Here is a 23,745-nt window from a genome sequence, read left to right as displayed (position 1 = left end):
TAAAAACTTAGGACATTCCTTATGTTTTTTTAATATCTCCTAGGACTACCTTGTTATAGACCCTGGGCCCTACCACTGAAAAGCAGAAAATACTACGCTAAAGAGCTTTAAAGATTCCGCTAACTCAAAAAAAGACAGAATACCACTCACAGACAGTACATGTGAGAATGTTTTTTTGGTTGGTAATCATATTCTGGTAGCAGTATTTTATTATGCTACTTTTTCTATTTATATAGCCCCGCCCAGACTGGGAACTTAACTATCAACCTCGGCTCCACTACAAAGTTAATTGTAACCCCGCGGGGGGACGAGGACGTCAGGTAGGTCGAGTTGGTTCTTTGTATACGACAACGAGGGAGGACGCTGCACGCATTCGTCTTTGAATCTCTCTTTTTACTGATGTGGATTTCGAAGGACTTTATTTCTTGAACTACCTGTACATTTATAAGGAGTAATCCATCATAAGTTGGAGAGGTTGCAGGCACTTCATCAGGCAGTTAGTCCTACAAGTTTATTTCAAGTCGGTAAAACAACAACATGGGACGAAAGAAGAAGAAGCCAATGAAGCCGTGGTGCTGGTATCCTTTACTATAGACGTGTATTTCCGACACACCTTGTGTCGATTGTTACTTTTTTTTGTACGGATGCCGAAACGAACAGCGGTGTCTATAATAATACTTTGGATGACTTTCGTATGGGCCACCGTTTTTGTCTCATTTTTTACAAAAGGGGATAGCTCATTGAGGTAAATTAATATTTAGATACTAAACTAGAATATATTATTATTCATATCAATTGATTTATTAAAATGACTGAATTTGAGAAAGTGGTGGCGCCTTACTGACACTTTTCCACTGTTTTCCAATACTTCTGAATCTGAGGAGGTTCTAAGAAATGAGGCTTGTGAAGAACCCGGATGTCACTGCCTCACAGTGCAGGCAGGCGGACAAGTTTCTGTATTAAAATTTAATATATCCTCCCCTTACCAGTTTTCCCGCTATTATGCCTTTTTCTTTGAATTGGGAAAAAAATAATGATGCCTTATATCAACCGATGCCCAAATTACCTTCTTTTGTTAATATGAAGTATGCAAACATATATTAAAACTTGATGGACATTGAAATGTTCACACTACACACCGATCTTCAATGACTTCAACTGGCCCCATTTGTTTTAAGTTTTTCCAGTTTTCACGGCAAACAAGAAAGCATGGTTTCCCGGTGAAGCCATACATGGAAGAAACATCTACAGTGACTACAAGTGTTCTTTGAGACTCTGTGTATGACTCTATAGCCAGCAGTTGTCTTCGTTTTATTCAAAATATTTTTTTATGAAGTTTTAAAATTACCATGGTAATTTGCCAAAAATAATAAAAATAAATAATTTAATAAAAAGTGTGAATAATCATTGGCTTTCAAAACTGATTTTTATTAATTTTTTTCCCCTTTTTTTCTCTTAAAATTTATAATAAAGCGTATAAATAAACAGTGATAATTGAATCAACAAGCTGATCGTTTAAATTTTAATAATAATATTGATCGGAGGGTTAAAAAAATAATCTAAAAAAAAATTAGAAAATGATATAAGGCATATGGCTTCTATAAGCCTCTGTATTTTTTTTCCCAGAATGCTCAGCAAAATATTCAGTCACATGATTTGATCATCATGAATTGTGAATTGAAATAGTGTTTGATGAAACTTTTTCAGTGGGCAAATATTTTTATATGGCCTCAACATTATGACATATATTTGTACCTTGTAGAAATGCCTAAAATACCAAACTTTTTGCATTTACAAGTGCAAATGTCCAGTGGAGCCTTACGTGTTTCTAAGTTTTGGTCAAGGGAGAGGAGACTTTTGCTTGGCAAATAAAACCACACAATTTTTATCTAGGGACTGTTTACATCACGCACAGAGAGGTAAAAGATTTGCCACGATTTTAGGGACACCTCGAAAACAGGACCTCCTACGATAAAAGTTAAAATCATTAAAAGTAGAATGGGATATTCCTTTTTTTGTTTATAATAAGAACAGAAAACGTGTTGCATGATGCAGAAATCTTCCAGTGCAGCCTTTTTCTTTTTTAAATGTTTTTCCCCTTATTAAAATTATAATTTTATATTTTATTTGTAGGGCGTCCAGTTTTTAAGGTGTCCCTTAAATCGAGGTAAATCTTTTTCCTCTCTGCGTGCAATAATTTGTTTGTGGTTTGACTTGCCAAGCAAAAAGTCTCTTCTCCCTTGACTAAAACTTAGAAAGTTGAAAGGCTCCACTGGTTAGTTGCACTTATTAATGCAAAAAGTTTAGTATTTATTTTTAGGCGGTTCTACAAGGTACAAAAATAGGAAAAGTTTCTGTATGGCGCCACCACTTTTTCATTCTATATGAAATAATATAGTGTCTAATTTACCTCAATGAGATATCCCTTTTTGTAAATATTAGTGAAAAAGTGGTGGCGCCATACGGAAAGTTATCCCAAAAATATGTCATTACGTTGGGGACATTTCAAAATAATACAGGGGCTTAAAGAAGCCATGTGCCTTTTATAATTTTTTCAACACTTGATAATTTGTTGTGTAACCCTCATACATGTACATAGTCATATTATGTCATTATTATTAATATTAAAATTTAAACATTTGATTGGTGATTCAATTATCACTGTAATCGTTATTTATACGCTTTTTATTTAAAATGTTAAGAAAATTAAAGACATAAAACTATAAAAAATAAAAAAAATTGAAAGCCAGTAACTATTTAATTTGTACAACCTGTTTCGTAGCGCAGCGCTGCGAAACAACTCTTGTCTTGTTTTCTCTAAAGTATTTTTAAATTATTATTATTATTATTATTATTATTATTATTATTATTTTTTTTTTTTTTTTCAGTCGATAGGTAGGCATTGAAATAATGCATGAATTATTCTAAAGGCATTACCGTAAGTTTCTGTTTGCTGGATGGGTAGGGCTAAATTACATGTAGGTCTTCATTTTATTTTGTGTGTGTGACCTCACATGACCTCTACATGTACTTCCGGTCGAAACTGGAAGTGCCTGGTAATTCTAAAGTGACAAAAGTTATGAACTTGCTTTCAACGTTGTAGTGTCTGGCAAAGGTAGGGTGGGCGGTTTAAAAAAATAGCGATGACGTCACGGAATACAAAAGCGCCCTCTAGCGGCAGGTTGAAAACTTTTGAAAATGGACTTTGTGAAGATGTGTGTGGTGAAGGTTTTTTTGTAAAAGCTTAAACACACATGTTGATCGTCAGGCAGGTTTCATACATGTACATTTAGTGGGAAATTTGATTCATAAATAATGTTTTAAAAAAATGTCAGCGTATACATGTTTCCAGCTGTTGTATAACAATTTGATGCCCTTAAAATCCTGGCAAAGTCACCATGACATAATGTATTGCATGTTTTGTGTCTATGCACAATGGCTCTTCAAATGCAAGCATTTAAATAATTAAAAACACATCAACTTCAAAGTAATTTATCTGTTGGTTTCCTAAATTTAATATTTTGTGTTGAAAAATATACTGATTTTTAAAAGAAATGTTTGAGTCCATTAAAATCAATCAAGGTACGTCTTTAATTAACAAATAAATTAAAAACTTTGAGACGCCCATCGGGTATAAAGTGCTACAAAAAACACACCTGATTATTGTTATTATAATTTATCATCATTATATGCCAAGCACTTTGTTTTCCTTAACCATGCATTCTTTGTTCAGGTACTGCAACCGAGAGTTTGAGGATGAAAAAATTCTGATTCAGCATCAAAAGGCAAAGCATTTCAAGTGTCATATATGTCACAAGAAATTGTACACAGGCCCCGGACTGGCCATTCATTGCATGCAGGTAATGTTTATGTAACAATCTGAATTTACTCATTTAGAAACAATCATGACATGGTGTTACTGCAAACCTTACAATATCGTATTTCCACCACGCAAAGTTTTAAATCCTACTTTCAAAATCCTACTTTTCAACATTGAAATAATACTAAACAAAAACATTGAAATGCAGAAATCTTCCTCCAGATGACCGAACTGGTGTGTCTTTGTTAACACTGGTTAAGCTTGGGAAGTATCTGAAAAATTGAGATTAAATAACTTGAAATGTCTATTAAATCCTTACACCATGTGTGCACATAGGTCAGCCCTTGTGATAAAATGTTTAAAAATGTTTTTCCTCCAAGGACCATAGTATTTTACTGAGGTACATACATGTACATGTACATGTACGTATGCAGCGCAGCGCTGTGCTATTGGGTGTTGCCTGCTGACAAAAACTTGTAAACTCCAATTCCAGCTCTTCAACACTTTATTTATAGATTTTACAGGCATGATATTCTTACTACTTAAGTCTGTTTTTTGGTTTTGGTTTTCCCTTTATGGAAAAGTTAGACAAGTTGTTATTAAATAGCCGGAAAAGTCTTCTAGAGCCTGTTCCATGTGTACATGTGGAGGTTAGCCCTTGTACTTCGGCTAAATAACAAATTTAAAGGCAGTGGACACTATTGGTAATTACTCAAAGTAATTATTAGCATAAAACCTCACTTGGTAATTAGTAATGGGGACGGGTTGACAGTATAAATTATTGTAATAAAACGGTTCCCTCTGAAGTGATGTAGTTTTCGAGGAAGAAGTAATTTTCCACGAATCTGATTTCAAGACCTCAGATTTCGAATTTGAGGTCTCGAAAGCAAGTATCTGAAAGCACACAACTTTGTGTGACAAGGGTGTTTTTTATTTCATAGTTATCTCGCAACTTTGACGACCAATCAAGCTCAAATTTTCACAGGTTTGTTATTTTATGCTTATGTTGAGATACACTAAGTGAGAAGACTTGTCTTTGACAATTACCAATAGTGTCCAGTGCCTTTAATAAAGACATTTGTTAACAGTATTGTCCAAGTCCCACACTTCGTGTATCACAACTTATACATAAAATAACAAACCTGTAAAAATTTAGGCTCAATCGGTCATCGGAGTCGGGAGAAAATAGCGGGAAAACCCACTCTTGTTTCGCCGTGTCATGACATGTGTTTCAAATAAATCTGTAACGAGAATTTATATTGTTTTAATGTTTTCTCAAAAAGTAAAGCATTTCATGGAACAATATTTCTTCAATCTTCAATCTTCAATGGTGGAATCCTTATTCAGCTATCTATAGCTATACTAGGATGGTGCAGAAGTGACGTCACAGGCAAAGTGCATAAGAAATAAGTCTTTCACCATTACCATCTGTAAACCCTGTAAATTATTTGTAAATCTGTGAATTTTTTTTATTTTTTTTTTACCGAAAGTGTTATAATGGCTTTAAAGAACTAGCCTGTCGTATGTGCACAGGATGATTATTCCAATAAAAAAATGGTGCTGCGAAAGAAAATGATCTGTGGCCATAAAAAATGGAAGAAGCTCTTGTACTAGTTGGAAGCAATGACTGTTGAGATAATCGTAAAGTCCTTGATAAAATGTTCATCCTTTTTTTATTCAAACTGTCCACTTCAGGTCCATAAAGAAAACGTAGACAAAGTCCCCAACGCAGTGCCAGGCAGGTATGACATTGAGGTTGAGATCTACGGCATGGAGGGTATACCAGAGAAAGATCTATTAACACACGCATCAAAGTCAAACCAAAAAGGTAAGTGGGTTTTGTATTTGATCTACCCTTTTTCATATAATCACATTTACTTGAGACCACCAACATAGGGCTAGATAGCTAAGTCGGTAGAGTGTGGTACGTTAGTCCAGAGGTCATTAGTTCGAATCACACTCTAGTTAGTTTCTTTTTTGTTCAACAACAAAATCGTTTAAAAATATTACCCAGTCAGCTTTCTTTGCGGTTTATGATTGTTATACTTTAATTAAATACTTAAAACATTTACCTCAGTCATGACAGTGTGCTAACAACGATACAGTTTTGTATCACATCATGAACTTGCCCATTGATGGAAGTTTTTTTCGCAAGATGACATGCCAAAGACAAAGTGGTAGAACATTTGTAAATAAATGTTTTTAGATCCAAAGGTCGTGGGTCGACGCCCACCTGACAACCTTACCACCTGAGTAATATGCCTGTGATTTGTTTCTCATAGCTTGGGCAAGTTCTGAGTATAACACGCATTGGTTAATATGGGTAAATCCAAAATTAATATTTGTTATCCTCGATGCAAATATCTATCTATTCATTATTTCTTACTTTATCCACACTAAAAGACAAAGGGGATGACGACGAATCTCCAAAGCCTAAGGTGGCACAACAGAGCACCACACAAGACCTCCCACCACCCCCTATGATGCCTGGTATGATGCCAGGCCAGGTGCCAGGAATGCCTGGTCCGATGCCAGGCATGATGCATGGCGGTATGATGGGTCAGATGGGTCCCATGCCCGGCCAGATGCCTGGACAAATGCCTGGTCAGATGCCCAGACAAATGCCCGGTCAGATGAGGGGTCCGATGCCACCTGGGATGCCCCCTGGGATGCCACCAATGCCTCCTAGGCTCCCCGGAATGCCGCCATTTATACCTGGGTAAGTGACTCAATTAAGACAAATTAATATAAAGTGTCACGGCCCAGAAATCTAGCGACGTCAGGGCCAGAACTACTTAATACCCTAGACTCAGTAACCGGGGCACTGTGTAATTAAGGCTTTTTCTTTTTATTCTCTTTTTTTACATCTTCTGTCAACATTTCGAAAAGGGAGTAAAACAGCGCCCAATTTAACTCGGTTCAGACAATACCCTCATACCCTTGTCTGCAAATCAGATCTATGTTCTTCCTTAAAAAAAACTTGTTATGCCTCTTAAATCTAAGGTTTAGGCAAAGAGTCAGTGGTTACGGAAGCAAGGAATTCTGTGTTTACATCAAGCGTATTTGACTACATAATGTAACGTCTTGAGTTAAGACTCTCTAAGGCATTGTTTTTAGCCTCAAAGTGGACAACAAAATACAACTACAATCAATTCAACAGTGGACTGGAAACAGCTTGACGGTTTTAAAACATTGTTTTACATTATTTTGTTGTCCAACAACCAGCTGTCCATACTTTTTATCAGTGTTTCACATTCTTTGACCGATGTCCCCACACTCCAGAAGCTAGGGTTACGAAGCTGTTTAAATATATACTAGCATAAGAAGTTACTTGGTAATGAGCAATGGAGAGCTGTTGATAGTATAAAACATTATGAGAAACTACTCCCTCTGAAGTAACGTAGTTTTTGAGAAAGAGGTAATTTCTCACCAAAATATTTTTAAAATACTTCTAGCTAGTAGTCTTTTATTCCTATCTGAAAGCACACAAATTTGTCAAACAAGGGAGTGATTTCATTTAACATTTTCTCGCAACTTCGATTACCAATTGAGTCTACATTTTCACAGATTTATGCTTAAATAGATGGGATACACCACAATTACTAAACAAGTACATTGCCTTTAAACTTACACTGTTTAAAGATAATAATCCAATGTTACTTGCTAAGGTAAATTAAGATTTAAAAAACTTCAAAGTCCTTTTGTATAGCGTACATAGTTGAGGCATTACCTTTACTGTCCTGGAAACAAAAACACACATGCATAGCAACTGTGTTTTCCTCATAGGATGGTTGAGGCATTTCCTTAACTATCCTAGGAATAAAAATACATGTTAAATTCTGTTTTTTGTCCTAGGGTAGTTGAGGCATTTCCTTAACCATCCTAGGAATAAAAATACATGCTCATGTGTTTTTTATTCCTATGATGGTTAAGGAAATGCCTCAACCACCCTAGGAGAAAAAAATAGTTTGGGTGGTTTTTTTAATCCTAGGATGGTTAAGGAAATGCCTCAACCATCATAGGAAGAAAAAATACATGTTAACTTTTTTTTTTTCTTAGGATGGTTTGGGCATTTCCTTAATTATCATGTATATTGACAAGTTTCTCCTCCTAGGATGTTTTAGGCATTTTCTAAACTTTCCTAAGTCTGCTTATTGTTTTCTCCCTTTGAAGGATAGGTTAGGCAACAGTCAGTGTTGTACAACTGATTATTTAAATCCTAGAAAAAAATCAGTTAAATAAGGAGTCCTGATTTCTTTTTAGGGAAATGTCTGAAAACTGTACCGTTGATTATAGAGTCGCGAATAATTGTAATATTTATGTGTGTAAGTCTCTGGATGAAAATGCCCCCTTAAAGGAACACGTTGCCTTGGATTTGTTATAAAATGCATACTAGTTGGGAAGATGTTGTAAAAGTAGAATACAATAATTAACACAAACTTGCCTCGAAATTGCATGGTTTTCCTTTTACTTTACGAACTAACATGGTCGGCCATTTTTGGGAGTCACAAAATGGTCTTTCATAAATGGCCGAACGTGTTAGTCGATGAGGTAAAAGGAAAACCGTGCAATTTCGAGGCATGCATGTGTGGATCATTGTATTCTACTTTTACAGCATCTTACCAACTAATGCATTTTATAACAAACGGTTACAAACGTTTTTTATAGACCAACTCGTCCGATCCATAGCAACGTGTTCCTTTAAGCTCTTATGCACATGTGAGCCATCAGCCATGAGAAATTATAGTGGTGCCATCTTGGTCGCAGTGAGACAAGAATTATTTTAGCATGTACAACACATTCACGCAACTCTCCTGAAAACATTGCTCCGTGATTTTCACCTTTTTTTCTTGACAGCTACTCAAGCTGAAACTTCCACATAATTTGTCACATATATCTTTCTTTTTTTATCCCAGGGGATAATGGTTTATTTAAAACATTTCACCAAAGAAATTGTAGCGTAACATGAGCAAAACAAATGGATATGAGTCTCCTCCTCAATAACCAAAAGTACATAAATTAGAGTCCAGCTTTTTGATTTTGAAAATAAAACTGTTTGTGCCTAGAATTATATGAATAAGTCTATACTGGAACCATCTTAGTCTAGTGTCTATTGTGCAGTTGAAAGTTATTTTAAAAGTTAACGACCATTTAGAAAAACTATAATCTATTTGCAAACTAAAGTTTCACTTAGGAATAAATGTATAAGTGAGTTTCAAGAGGAGGTCAAGACCTTTAAGATTCTACAGCATGTTTGGAAAAGCAGACTTAATGGCCCTGACCACACCCCCATCTTCCAAAATAATTAGTTTTAATATGAAATTTATTTCTGAAATCATTGAAGGACAATGATATTATTGACTCCTGCCGACTCCCAATGTTTGAAATAGATGCATTTTTTTTCCACCTTAATTTTGTCATTGTGCCACAGAGTATTGGTCAATATTTCTTCAGCAGTCTCTGGGCTATGTGCCATGGTGAATTTTGACCAGGATGTAAAGACATTTCTCCAAAAAGGGTTCCCATACAGAGTTTTTTTATATACATAAAGTAATTTCAGGGAAGCACCTTCAAAATTGGACAAACCAGAAATGTCCATAATCTTTTGGAATAAAAGAACCCAACCACTACCATTGTCAGAAATTAGGAGTCTGTGGAATCAAATTATTTTAAGACGTTCATATATTCATTTGATTTCTGAACCATTTGATTTCTGCTAAACCGGTCATGTCCCCTCCAAATAAATTTAAATAACATAAGAGTTTATTTTGTAAATAATACTAACAGGTGGCTCGGGATGGTTAAAATAAGAAAAGCAAGCTAAGGCTCTGGACTGATTTGGCAAGTGTAAAAGACCTCTATTCTTACTTGGTGTATCCCAACATAAGCATAATGTAACAAATCGCTCATCCAAGTTGCAAGAAAATAGTGAAAGAAAAACACCCTTGTTGCTCATGTTTTTGGGTAGATGCTTGACAAAGGCTTCAGGCCTGAAGTCTTTCTCAGGTTCAAATATTTTAGTGAGAAATGACCTCTTTCTCAAAAATTAGGTTACTTCAGAGGAAGTAATTTCTCGGATGTTTTTGGCTTGGCTCATGACATTATTGACATCTGAAACCACACCAGAGTCGTTCCAAACGACTGCATCAACAGTCGATCTATTGCCAAGTCACTTTTACCCATTCGGACATCAAACCTGTTATGTACTTTAATTTCAGAATTTGGTTCGGCATAACTCTGGGAGTGCCTGTCTGAAACGGTGTTACTTTGCTTGCAAAGTGTTTTATTTATGTCATTGGATACTCATTGGCATTGTCATATTTCTCACAAAAAGGATGTGGACATAATCAACTAAAACCATCAATCTGTAAGCAGAACATTTGATACAGTTGTTATACTCTCTAATTTGTTACCTCTATTTTACAGTATGCCGATGCCACCTATGCCCCCCGGGTTCAGACCTATGATGGGTGGTCCACCCGGTATGCCACCCATACCCAACCTTCCTGGGATGCCCCCCGCCCCACCTATGAGACCCCCTTCCATAACTACCTCCAGTGGATCCATCAGTGCACCCCCAGCGATCTCTAGTGCAGTGACGATATCAAGCAGTCATCCACAGCAACAACCTAAACCTCTGTTTCCAAGTGCAGCTGCTGTAAGTATAACAACAGGCCTGATACTTCACGGAGGCAACGGAGGCGCCTCTTGCCATTGCCTTGGTGCCCTTAAAATGCTCCAGTAGAAATTTACAATTTCCTCATAGGGTGCCCTTTGCCAAAGAGAAAATGCCTTGGTGCCCTTGCCCTTTCAAAAACGAAGCATACAGCCCTGATAACAATCATTGAGAAGATTGAGACTTTTATCAGAATTCAGACTTTTAGGTCAGCCAGGCCTGGTGAAGAAAATCATCCATTATGTTTTCCAAATGCAAAGAAAGATTGCCTTTTGATCTATTTCTTAGTGCTGAGGACACTGTTCCCCAAAAAACCCTTTGCAAGCTGAAGATGGTAACGTCATCAATTCAACATAGCTCCTAAAATTCAGATCCTACTCTTAGATTTGTCAGCAATAAAGGCCCGGTCACACAGGTGCCGATAACGAGAACGATAAAAATGAACACCCTCGATTGGTTAAACTGCTCCCCGCAGAATTTGCCCACGCTCATTCAACCAATCGAGGGCGTGCATTTTTATCATTTCCGTTTTCGTTCTTGTTATTGGGGCCTGTGTGACCGGGCCTTAACTCTCACCTCTGGTATGTAAATCATTGGGACAATAGAAATAGCTGTTGCAAACTGTTTTACCATCTAAAAGGACCTTAGTGTCAATGCAAATAAATAGTAAATAGCCTGATGTTTCTACCGTAGCAGAGTCTTTCTCAAAGGCACATAAATAAGTCATTGCCAAAGAAACACATACCTCATGTTCTTGGAGAGTTGCTGACTAAAATGACCCCTCTGTCTTTCCTTTTAATACATCATTTTTTCAGACGGCATCATCAGTCAGCGGACCAAGTAGCGTTGGCTTCACAGCCCCCTCTAACATCGGTCCAGTCAAACCAACATTCCCAGCTTATGCAACTCCTGCTCCTGACCAGGCCAAGCCCGCTGTGCCAGCAGTCAGCACGACAACGGCGACGGTCACAGCAGCGGCCCCTAAGCTGAACACCCCGAGTACGACGGAGAAAACTTCGTCTAGTGGCAAAGCCATGACATCAGGTACCAGTAAGATAGTGCATCCTGATGACGAGATGTCGCTGGTAAGTTGTCAATGATAATATAATAAAAATGCAAGTCGGCATGGTCGGGAAAAAATGTATTTGCTATCTGAGGCAGCATGAATAACAGGTATTACCAACTTGGTATGTACGTTTCTTAGCGTAAATTTAATTACAATTGTAGTCGCAGTTCTCGCCAGTAGTGCGCATGCTCAGACTTACGCGCACAATACTGAGCTTATGCACGCATGCTTGTAGTCGCAAAAAGGACCGTTATGTTTGCTGCCGCCGGTGTCTCGAAAATCTCCCATTACAAAGAATGGGAAACGATTGTCTGCATATCTGTAGTCCACATTTTATCACACATAATTTACATTGGAGGAAGGTATCATGGCATGATCTAAACAGGCCAGGCAGCGTTCTCCTTTAGGAGTGGAGCGCTCAACACGGATCGAGAGTTAGCCCAGAGATGTTCACACACGGCTTTTAACCTGTGTTGGAATTTGTCGACATATCCAGAATTCTCAACACACCCCCTGAACAGGGTTAATTTTGACACCGTGTTGAAAAGTTGTAGTGTGAAAAGGTCAGTCCACATTACCCAGATTTCTTGTAGTGTGAAAAGGTATAATGTTGCTTCAATTGAGCTGTGCAGGCTCTAAGTTTGAAGGAAGTCTCTCGTAATCCATGACTGTGTTATAAATGTTTGATATCATGAGCCACTTCTTCTTCATTTAAGCTTTTTTTTCTTTAAATTGTCTCTCATTATTATAGGAGGAGTTCCGAGCCGCTTTGCCAAAGTACAACAAATCTGCATCAGCTGTGGCAAGCTCTGCGCCTGTTAGTGCGCCCTCTATGCCCCCTCGCCCCCCTCACATGATGCCCGGCATGCCCACTTTATCCCAGCCACCCGTCAGACCTCAGGGTAGCATGGTGCAAGGTATGTTTGTAAAATATTGGTCCACCGGGTAACAGTTTGGCCGGAGCTGTATGAAGATAAGTTTGAACAATAAAATTGATTTTATGTTTGTATGTTTTTGAATCACAAGCAGTTCTTTGGGCCTTCCTCTTCTTGAAGTGTCACAGCTGATTTTTTTTATGTGTTAAAAGCATGGTTACGACACTTTTATTGTTGCTGTTTATTTATTCAATAAATAGCAGTTTCCCACAGAATCATATTCTATTTGAAAGCACAATGTTTGAAAGTGACTTTGATGTCAAATAGCAATTTAAAAATTAAATAACTAATGTGTTCAAATTTTAATTTCTTATATCTAGCTTTTCTTTGAAAGAATTTATGAAGTCTGTAAGGCGGCGTGTGCAAATCACTCTTAAGTAAACACTGCACATGTACATGTAGCTATGTTGCTGGCCTAGAGTTCTACAGAGGCCATAGACTTTATCGCAAATACTCGGTACGTGTGCTGTAGGCGTTGAATGAGGTGCATACTGGTCTAGCTAGCAATCAAGTTTGGCCACTAGCTAGACCAGCAGGCATCTCATTTAACAGTTAGCGCTTGCGCAATTGGTATTTGCGAAAAGGTCTATGGCCTCTGATGCACCTGTTTTGGCCTTAGTGCCCCTGCTCTTGGCCTTAGTGCCCCCGGTCTGGACCTCAAACATTCCCATTCCAACGGAAGCGCTTTTTTAAGAATAAAAATGGCCTTCCCCATCAAAGATGAACTTCAACTCCTGATATCCTACACTCTTTTGACTGCAACAAAATGTGCAACCAAAACTATTTATGATAGGAACTTGTTAATTTACCATTTCTCATAAATAACATGACGCGTATATTTGTTTGTTTGCAGGTGGTATGGCCATGCCTCCACAGCAGCATAACAACCCCATGGGTATGATGCCCAATCAACCTGGTAAGATTTTAATACCTGACCAGTTAATAATAACTTAAAGGCAGTGGACACTATTGGTAATTGTCAAAGACTAGCCTTTTAATCATTATGTATATGAAATTGCTATTAAGGACCTTAGTTCTGAGCAGACAACATTATAAACAAAATCAAATTTGTGTGGGGGAAAAAGTGCCGCTTTAAAATCTATTTGTATGTTTCCTCAGGTGGCATGATGCAAGGCATGCCAGGACAGAGTGCTATGCACCAGATGCAGCAGCGGATGGCAGCTGGGGCTCAGAACCCACAAGCCGGCATGTTTGGCGGGCAGCACATGATGGCGGGCATGAACCCAATGGGGGCGATGCAACCTCATCCTGGTATGCAGCAACAACAGCAGCAGCAAGGACCAAGAAGATACTGAATATAAACAAGGTTGGCGCTGTTTGTCAGAAAACAAAATTTCAGAAGGGTTTTCAACTTTGCATGTTTAAGATACAGTCTACAATCCCGGCCAAAATTCTTGGGCCATGTCAGGCCTGGAATTACCTGCAGGTCCATTGCCCCTTGTCTTGGCCTTGATGCCCCTTCAAAAATTTCCCATTGACTTCAAGATTTTCCAATGGAAGTGCCATTTGCAAAATAAAAATGGCCTTGCTCTCACAAAGATGCAATTCCAGGCCTGCCGGGTGACAATAAACCGACTCTCCGCCACCCTGTTCCCCCATCTCAATGTTGTTAACCCCAGCTGGAGCACAGACCGTGCAATGAGAACCAACATTGAAAGGGGGGGGGGCGGGGGTGGCGACTGAACAAGTGTTGGCCAGGGCCCTATTTCATACAGCTGCTTGAGCACAAAAAGTAGTTAAGCACTATAATATTTTGCTTACCAGAATAAGGTTACCAGTCAAACTACAATGCCATACATGTATGTACAATTTGTTGCTTGTATCCTGTTCATTTCTGCTTGACTGAAAACTGTTAAGCAATTTAGGGATGCAGGGGAGAACCTTGGGACACATTTTGGAAGAGTTGCGTTGGCTGGCGCTAGGTAGAGCCAGTGGTACTCGGCATTACCGCCATGTTGATCCGATCTTCTTTAACAAGAGGCAGACTTTTTTCTAGTAGCCTTTCTTTAAAACACTGGCTGCTGATGCCTTTTTATTCAAAAGAATAATATAACTGATATAGTCGTTTCCCACGGAAGGGAGGCATCGCATCTCTTAGTAGATTTGTAGAGATTAATTTTCTTGCTTGGGTGATTGAATGGACATTTCTGAAACATTAGAAGCTCAAACAATTGTACATTGAGGCATTGATAAAGTCTTGTTCTTGTGTAGTTTCAGTAACTTTTAATGCTCTTAAAACTTGACTGACTTGTGTCAAAATCAAAACTTATTTCAGATGTCCAGCCATTTAAAAAAAAAAATTAAAGAACCTTGAAATAAAATATGTTTGAAGTCTTGCATTGTGAGGAAATGAGAAGTAATTTTCAAAGCGAAATTTTGTAAAAAAATTGGGAAAAGTATTGGGAACTTAATACCACTCCGGCTTTACAGAAAGCCAACACTCGACCCAAAATTTTTGCTGTTTCTAGTTGCTTCTTAAACTGAAACTGCCATTTTGTTTATTCAAAGAATTCTTAATCGCATTGTAAAAATAAGTAGGTAATCAGTTCAGTTTTTGATAACATCTTTTATTTAGATGTAAAATTCGCATGAATATTTTTTTCACAGAACTCGAGAAAGTACCGAGTATACATTGCTAATGATGTTGGTATTGGTATAAGGGTGAAACCAAAATTAATATTAGACATCTCTTATGTTTCTCACAGGGACTGTTCCTCCGCTTCTTAATCCACCAGCATTCATGTAATTTGCTTGACCCTGTGGCCATTGATATTCACAGGCAAGTGTTCCATGTTTAAACTTTAGAAAAAGGAAAAAAGTGATGATGTTATTTGTTAAAGACAATAATGCACGTTGTGTAAATATATATATTTTTTATCGTCCCAACTGTATGTTTTTTTAAGATCCCGGGATGCAGAAGTAGTATTTCAAAGCGACTCAAAGTTTCTGGTTTTCAAATTATTGCGGGCTCAAGCTGATGTCATTGTTCAGACCTCCTGTGAACTATTGTTTTAACTGTCGTTGCTGAACGCAACTCGCCTAAAAATCTTGACTCTCATATACAAAAAACTTTGCAAAAACAAAAAAATAAACCAAAGTTTGTTGTGCTTTCATTGAAGCAACTATTTCACCAAATTGACATTCAAGAGAGTAAGCACTCTAGAAAAGTGTTTTGCCGTTACAAAATTTTACCTTTCCTTTCTAAGATAAAAAATAAATTCAAAGTGGCCCTTAGTTATATAATCTACTATTATGGAGGTAAATTTGAACTTTATGTACATATTCTCAGGAAATGGCATAAATCCCTTACTGAGAGAATATTATTGGGTTGATGACGTTCTGTTTTTTCTCAACAACTAACCAATGAATGGTAGGTGTTTCAGTTACTCTTTTGATGTATGTGTGTATTATGCCAACAAAACTAGAACAGATTCCAAGCAGATGCAAGAAGCAAAGTGCGGAAGATAGTCTCACATCTTTGCACAATTTCATAGAGCTGCTTAAGCACAAAAACTAGCTAAGCACAACAAAATTATGCTTACCAGAACATGGCTAACAGCTAAAGTACCATGCAACATGTAGCATCTGTGACTGGTATCCTGCTTACTATTGCTTAGCAAAAATCTGTTGAGCAATATTTTTGGTCCTCGGCCCAATTCCGGTTGAGCTACTTTTAAGACATTATTGCTTAATAATTGTTTGCTTAGCGGAAATGAGCAGGAAGCCATTCGCAAAATGTACTTGAGACATAGTATTGTTGGCTGGTAACCTTATTCTTGTATTCTTGTCATTTTGTTGTGCTTAGCTACTTTTTGTGTTTAAGCAGCTCTAAGAAATTGGGCCCTGCTTTGTTTTTGATGATTCCTGTTTATCCGGAAAATCCGTTCTGGACAAACACTTTCAGAGACAATATTATTTCCTGCAGTGCAATGAGGTTGTTATTCATGTCGCGACGTCATGTGTTGCACAATTGTGATTCACACTTTACTCCGTGCCACCAAGTGGTATCTCATTCGATTCGTGCTGTGCTTTTTTAATCTAGTTGCACTCAACCTCGTTCCCGGTGGTGTACGATCTCTCTGCGCCCTTTTTTCCCTTCCCAGAAAGTCTTGCTCGATTGCAATCCCTGGAAGTGTAACTTGAAAGTATCCAAATATATTGGATATGTAAATTAGTTCTGTTGTTAATCCATTCTGTGTTGAGAGACTATGCAAAACGCGCTGTCAAAAGACACATCAATATGTTTATCTGTATGGGGAAGAAAAAAAACATGACTCATTCGAATTGAACTGCGTCAAAACAATAACACGTGTGTAATAAGCGCCCGACAAGCAGCATACAAGTGCTGTAGAGTTTTTAACAAGTGTGCACGCAAAACAGTATCTTTTGATCAGCCAATCAGCGTTGGGTTTGAGTGTTTAGTGACGAGAGGTATCGATATGACGTGCTGGTCATGGTAGCGAGGTTGAGTTGCATTATGACAAATTCTGTTTGTAACGATATCGTGGCTTATCACACAATCTTGTTCCACTACTGAGCCTGTACTTTCACTAACAGCAACAAAATGGTTGTTGCAGTGATTTATACATGTAACGTTTGGCAAAAAAGGCTACAGTCTACTTAACAAAAACAATGTTTGCAGTATGTCGATCGATCGCAGAAACTTTTATGGTCTCTGAAGGTTTACAAATTGTTGTTTCTAGTGACTTTTAGGTATCTTATGTGAATCATGAAATCCAGTACCACTTGGTCAGGTAAAGTTGATATGGCTAGGGTGGAAAATAATCAATGTAAGTATTTAAAGGAATTAATGGAATCTGAGTTTAAATTTTTGTTTATAATAACTAAGTTTCCTTTTGCTGTCAGGCTGTTAATTACTTGAACAATTTAAATTAATTGACATTTTGATAACCAGAATTTTTAATTTCAACCCTTGGGTTTCTTATTATTTTACTTCATTAATGTTATAAACCTGTTTTGATAATGACCAATCTGCAAAGGGGATATGGGACAAAGAATTGAATTTTGGTTCTTTAAAAAATAAGAAATTCATATGTACCAGTGAACCATCAGTGTCCAACCCATGATGATGTGTTTCCAAAGTGTAAGTAAAGTTTGCGTATGTTCTTTGTTAAGCCTGTTCATACTTCCTGCGAATGCAATATGAATTTTAAGGAATTTTAATTCACAGCAGTTTAACTGTGCTTAACTCCAGCGAAACATTCGCTGTGAAAACATCTATGTGACAGAAAAATTTGCTCTGCATTTGCACTCGTAAGGAAGTATGGACCGTGCTTTACGGTACATACATACACAAAATTGTATAAATTTGATTTCGACCCAACTTGCCCCAAAACGATTTTTTTTCCTTCCCTATAAAAACAAAAAGCAGTCAAGGTTTGTCGATTTCTCCTTACACAGGTTTGATTTCTTCTTTTTTGGTTTTTAATTAAAGATTAGCGATAATAAATATGAATTGTTTAAATGCATTGTGTTGTTTACTTTAAGTTCCTGATTCTGCAAAGGTGAGATGCATTTTGGAGATGGTGTGTGTACAACTTTTGTTTGTTTTCAAAGGGACTGGAATCGTTTGGCAATTGTCAAAGACCAGTATTCATACTTTCTGTTTCCCAACATATGCATAAAATAACCTGAGAAAATTTGGGCTCAATGGTCATCAAAGTTGCAAGAGATCAAGACAGAAAAACACCCTTGTTGCACAACCTTGTTGCACAACCTTGTGCCTCTGACACACCAACAAAAATGGCCCATTTGCAGTTGAGCGGGCCATTCGCAGTTGGGTGGCCCATTTGCAGTTGGGCGGCCCATTTGCAGTTGGGCAGCCCATTTGCAGTTGGGCAGCCCATTTGCAGTTGGGCAGCCCATTTGAAGTTGGGCAGGCCATTTGCAGTTGGGCAGGCCCATTTGTGGTTCGGCATGTCCATTAGCAGTTGGGCGGGCCCAATTGTATCATATTTTTAATGCAGTTTGCTTACTGTCAAAGACCACTGTTCTCACATGGTGTATCCCGACATTATGCATATAAAATATCAAACCTGAGTAAATTTGGGCTCAAACGGTCATCAAAGTTGCATGAGAACAATGAAAGATAAAACACCCTTACTGCATAGATGTGCTTTCAGATGCCTAATAAAAGGCTTCAGGTCTGAAGTCTTTTGTTATTCGAGTGAGAATTAATCTCTTTCTCAAAAACTACCTTACTTCAGAGAGAGCCGTTTCTCACAATGTTTTATACTATCAACAGCTCTCTGTTGCTTGTTACCAAGTAAGTTTTTACGTTATCAACTCTTTTGAGTAATGACCAATAGTGTCCAGTACCTTGAAGTTATTTTTGAGGACAAAAATATTGTGTCTTTTGGGTCGTTGGTTGCATGTCGCCGACAGTATCTGCCAGCAGTCATGGTGAAGAAGGTTTGTTTATGCACAAGTGATGCTTGTGGGTTTTGCTAGACAAAACATAATCCACTGGATATATCACGCATGTAACATTCTAGCTGTTTTATTCACAATGCACTCTGTTGTGCTTATCTTGTGTTTGATGAATATTAAATACACATTCGCAAAAAATACATTGTTGACGGAAGAAGCAAGTAAGTGGCATTTACCCTTTAGGCGGCTTGGCCCAAAATGGCCATAGCGGCTGCAAAATGGCCTCAAGATCTGAACTACATTACTTGTATTCACAGAGAGAGGTCATAGTGAAAGTCATGTTCAGAATTGACAATTCCATTGTTTTCCATGTTGACATACTATTAGTATTTGTAAAACAAAACAAAACATCAGTTTCGCATTGTTTAGTGAGGTTTGCAATAGCACCATGTGTAAATATCTTTTGACATGAGTCAGGTTGGTTCTGAATTGAAATAGTGGTTGACAACATGAAGAGTTGAGTTGTCAACTACCGGTTCTTTTCAGAACCAACACTACTCAAGCGATTTTCACATGGTGCTACCGCTAACCTCATTTCATCAAACTCCCACCATTCAAAATTTCAAGTCCTACTTTGTAACTTTGCATTTTAAGACATTTTGATCATCAATGGTTGCCATGTACATGTATGGGCATATTGTGATTGTACAGAAAATATTGATCTCTAAAAGTTCAAATTAGTAATTTCATTAAATTTCAGCAGAATGTTTTCAAACGAAAACAAGAGTGTTTTTTAGAAGAACTCTGAGAAAATGCAAATATTTTAAGTCGACTTCCATAACTTCTCTTCATTGTAGCCTTCCCCATCGGTGCTTTATCGAGGATTGTGTGAGCTCTCGCACCACGCACCGGTCGTTTCTGGCTAAAAATCTTTGATTTTGTATCAGGCAAGTCACATGATCTTAGTTTCTGATGTGCTCGCCAAGATAATTTCACAGCAAAACTCTCAAGTGTAGATTTTCCTCAATTGGTAAAAACCAAGCTTCTAAGTAGTTAATTTTTTTGGGGAAAGTGCAGTTCGTACTTTCTGTGAATGCGAAGCGAATTTTTACGTCACATGGCTGTTTTCGCAGTGAATGTTTCGCTGGAGTTCAACTTTTGCACTTATTCTGTACGAATTTGTGACATCAAAATTTGTATCGCATACGCAGGAAGTATGAAACAGGCTTCGTGCTTCAAACGTTGAAAGGGAAGCAACAAGGTAAAAGCAAATTAATCACTTGAATTTGAAACGGTCAGCAATCAAAATTTGATTAAGAAGTAACAAAAGTGAAAAGTGTTGAGGAAAATCTACTGTGGAACTGCTGTTGGACTCCAGTCCCCTATATGCATAGAGCATATCAGGCGAAATGTGGCATTATTTTAATAAAATAAAAGTTTTGAGTAACACAAGATGCAATGTTTGCTACAAGTGGACCTTATATTATGGTTTAATTCTTACACTGGTGTGTGTAGGCACTGTATACTTCCAAGGTCACAGGCATAGTAATCCTGTGGGTTTCGAACCCATGATCTTTGCAGATCTAGATTAGGGCCTAATTTCATAGCGCTGCGTAGCGGCCGATTTTGTGCTTGTTGCACGATTTCCATTTAGTAGCGCTGCTTACCGTAAGCACATGCAAAGGCATGGTAACCTTCATGCAAATCCATGGTAAATGCGCAATATGGCCACCTAATTTTCTGCTAGCCTGTGAAACATGCTTGCACCTTTGCTTACAGTTAAGCAACTAGGCCACCAGTTCGAGTAATATACCTGTGATTTTTTTCACAGGCTTGGGGAATATACTGAGTATACAGTGCTAACCCATATCGGTGTGAGGGTCAAACCAAATGATATTCTTTATCCCCAATGCAAATTTAACATCCATTAAATAGTGAACCTGCCCAGAAACAACTTTGCATGGTACTACCCGTGATTGTATGTAAAGAAAAGGTACAGCATTGGTTTAACCTTCATTCCAACTTTGAAACAAAAACTACACACTGTAAAACAACATGCACATTATTGTCTTTGAAAAAAGCAGTTATTTCAAATTTAATAATTAGCAGTTTTTGAATTTTTATTTTTATTTATGAATAAACTGTCAGCTTTTCCTAATTATATTGCCTATATCATATTCAAAAACAGATTGATTTCTTCACATTTGAAAATTGGAGAAAGTCCATCCTCCTTGCATTCTCTCTTTGTTAAACATTACTTTGAATTGAGGGGGAAAATTGCAGCATTTTTTCAAATCCCTTAAAAGCAATGGGCATGAATGGTGTACCTTTTCATTTTTTTGTGGAACTTTGTTTATGTTCTTGCCTGTTTTACACGTCCTTCTAATCTTTAACTGATCGCTGATCATCCTCTCCATGTTCGAAAGACAACCTCTACTAAAAAAAAAAGAAATTACTTCAAAACAAATTCCAATAATTTTATTCTTCTGCTTTAAGGTTGAAGATGGTCTTGAATCTTTACTGGTCCTAATGAACACATCTTTTGCTTTCTACAAATTTATTTTGTTTAAAAACTGAACAAAATCCCCAAAAACTTATTTTTATTCTGGTTTAAGCATTCCGATCATCAACACTAATAATAACATCACCGTAACGTCCCTCTGCGCTATACTACCGTTATTCAACAAGAGTCCTCAATCAACTTTGAGCAGAAAGCAGCGCACTTGCACCTGCGCCTCCTGTCCCCCATTTTGGAAGTCAAAACAGTCATAAAATGATGGTACACGTGTTTACACACGCATTGGTGCGTAAACATGGATAACATCCTGATGTGCACATTTTGACCCCCAAAATTGCGGCCTGCGCATTGTGCAATGGGTCTATATTGATTGGCCAAACATGTTCACACAGAGTATCTTTAGTGGTTCCAAGCTTTGATATTGCATTTGCTATTTGACTTTAATTAGACCCCTTTTGTGTTAGCTATGCAGTTATCTTTAAAAACAAATAATGTTGTCTACAAGGTATGCGCAGAAGGACACAGCAGTATTTTTTATACCATTTGCAAAGATTTGACAAAATGTGATGGCAGTCAAGTAACTTGAACAAGTGAAATATGTCTTTATGTTGATAACTAACAAGAAATGTCGGCCCTGCTGAATTCCTGCATGAATAGGGGCAATGCACATTTGTGTTATGGATTGGGATAGCTTCCTACAGCTAGCGCAGAAATTCAGCACTTTCACAGTAAGCATTGAATTGTGATGGTGAGCGCAGAATTCAGCGCTAAGCAGAGCCGCGAAATTGGGCCCTTCTAAATTTGGTACGAGTCCTACCAAAAGACATAGTGTGTGGACTGAGTATGTAAGGACGTCATGAATTGTACATTGCGGACAAAGACAGCTACCATGTCTTTCAGAATGTGCTCCTTATCAAGTATTGACTGTATTCTTATAAACAGACTATTGTTTTCCGATGACCAAAGGTCGCAATGTTTAAATACTTTTTCCTCTCTATGTATTGTGTGTATTTTTCTTTCTCCCTAAATTAGCCCCTTCACTGATTCTGATGTAAAAAGTGATGTAAAGTGGAGCACGAGGGCGCTCTCTCTGCACCCAGGCAAGTGAACAAAAAAGATTTCAGTTTCTGAAAGCTTGCCGCTAAAAAGATTTCACAGCAGTTTTGCTTTACCCTGTTCTCAGGGGAAGTTGTGCTGTTGGACAGAGTTGTCCCCAATATGCTTGGGAATTGAAGATTTAGAGTATTTATTTTTTCATTTGGTTGAAAACTCAAGCATATTCGGCGAAAAAAAGGCTTGTTACAAATTGCTTTGTAGTTTTATTTCATGAAATTAGTGAATGTCGCTCATGTCTATTGTAACATATCAATGAAACTCGGGAAAAACTTAATCTTTCTTAAGAATTTGTTTTGTTTTCTTTGCGAAATGTACTGGGACTGTAATTTCAATAATAGATTTGTAAAGAGTCACATTGGCGAATCAAGAGGGGTGATCGATAGGGTTTTGGTCTGGAGCCCCCCTCCCCCCCCCAGCTTGTAAGAACCATTGTTCCCCCCCCTTGCCCTCCAAACCAGATTAATAAGGGAATAAAAAGGTGGCGACGAGTTCTTAAACTGCTACTTAAAACCGGCAGGGTCTTGGCCGTGCGTTAAAGGCCGTAGCAGAATAGCAGAGTAGGTCGTAGCAGAATGATAGAGTATGCCTCATGAGGCAGTGATGCACAGATCCATACACTGCACATACAAGCCTCTCCCCCCCCCCCCCACAAAAAACCCAAATCCATCTTCCACCTTCCGACCCCCCCCCCCCCCCACTACCCACCGTTACAAGTACATGGTTGGATCATCCCCTTATAGTTTACCCCAAACATGCACTTTTCTGGTCAATTAATTTGTCATTACCTGTTAGCTAGCTCCTTTTTAGAGCATCGGACAAGTTTGTAAACTATTTTGAGATGACATTTGAAAAGTTGAATTCATGAATTATAGTCCTCATCAGATAAAACAAGGAGGCAGTGGTAGCACTGAAAGACTAACTAATTACGTTTGTAACAACAACCACTTCAGCTGGTGTAAGCAATAATAATAATACATGTACAAGGTTTTTATATAGCGCTTTATACACCTGAAGGGCGTCTCAAAGTACTTAAACTTGCAGTATTTTCTGCAAGTTATGTGGCACTACGTTTTAATTATGAGATGTACCCATTTTACACAGCACTTTGTAATGGTTTACAAGGTGCTGTGGTGCAAAATGCTGCCAATCAAACCAGGAACACCGGGGCGAACCACTTCTCTTTTCGATAAGTGTACTAGGTTC

At 37.9% G+C, this 23,745-nt stretch overlaps 1 protein-coding gene across 4 annotated transcripts; it reads left to right on the top strand.

Moving 5' to 3' along the window:
- The first annotated feature begins 309 nt into the window (after positions 1-309).
- Positions 310-23,170, top strand: LOC139943910 (uncharacterized). 4 transcript variants are annotated; one of them, XR_011786901.1, is made up of 12 exons: positions 311-578; positions 3,734-3,860; positions 5,516-5,648; positions 6,224-6,539; positions 10,247-10,478; positions 11,312-11,581; positions 12,314-12,479; positions 13,351-13,413; positions 13,617-13,824; positions 15,224-15,297; positions 19,766-19,855; positions 22,459-23,170. XR_011786901.1 is itself a non-coding variant. In XM_071940797.1 (10 exons), exons 1-9 carry the CDS (start codon positions 538-540, stop codon positions 13,811-13,813), a joined length of 1,545 nt encoding a protein of 514 aa, XP_071796898.1. In that variant the 5' UTR covers positions 311-537; the 3' UTR covers positions 13,814-13,824; positions 15,224-19,740. The 4 variants fall into 4 exon arrangements, 2 of the variants coding, with proteins under 2 accessions (XP_071796897.1, XP_071796898.1); XR_011786900.1 differs by having other exon boundaries at positions 19,766-23,170; XM_071940797.1 differs by lacking the exons at positions 19,766-19,855; positions 22,459-23,170 and having other exon boundaries at positions 15,224-19,740.
- The last annotated feature ends 575 nt before the right edge of the window (positions 23,171-23,745 follow it).

The sequence above is a fragment of the Asterias amurensis genome, chromosome 11, assembly GCF_032118995.1.
Source record: "Asterias amurensis chromosome 11, ASM3211899v1".
Lineage (NCBI taxonomy): Eukaryota > Metazoa > Echinodermata > Asteroidea > Forcipulatida > Asteriidae > Asterias > Asterias amurensis.
The sequence above is the reverse complement of the archived record's forward strand: the minus strand, read 5'-3'. Positions and strand labels throughout refer to the sequence as shown.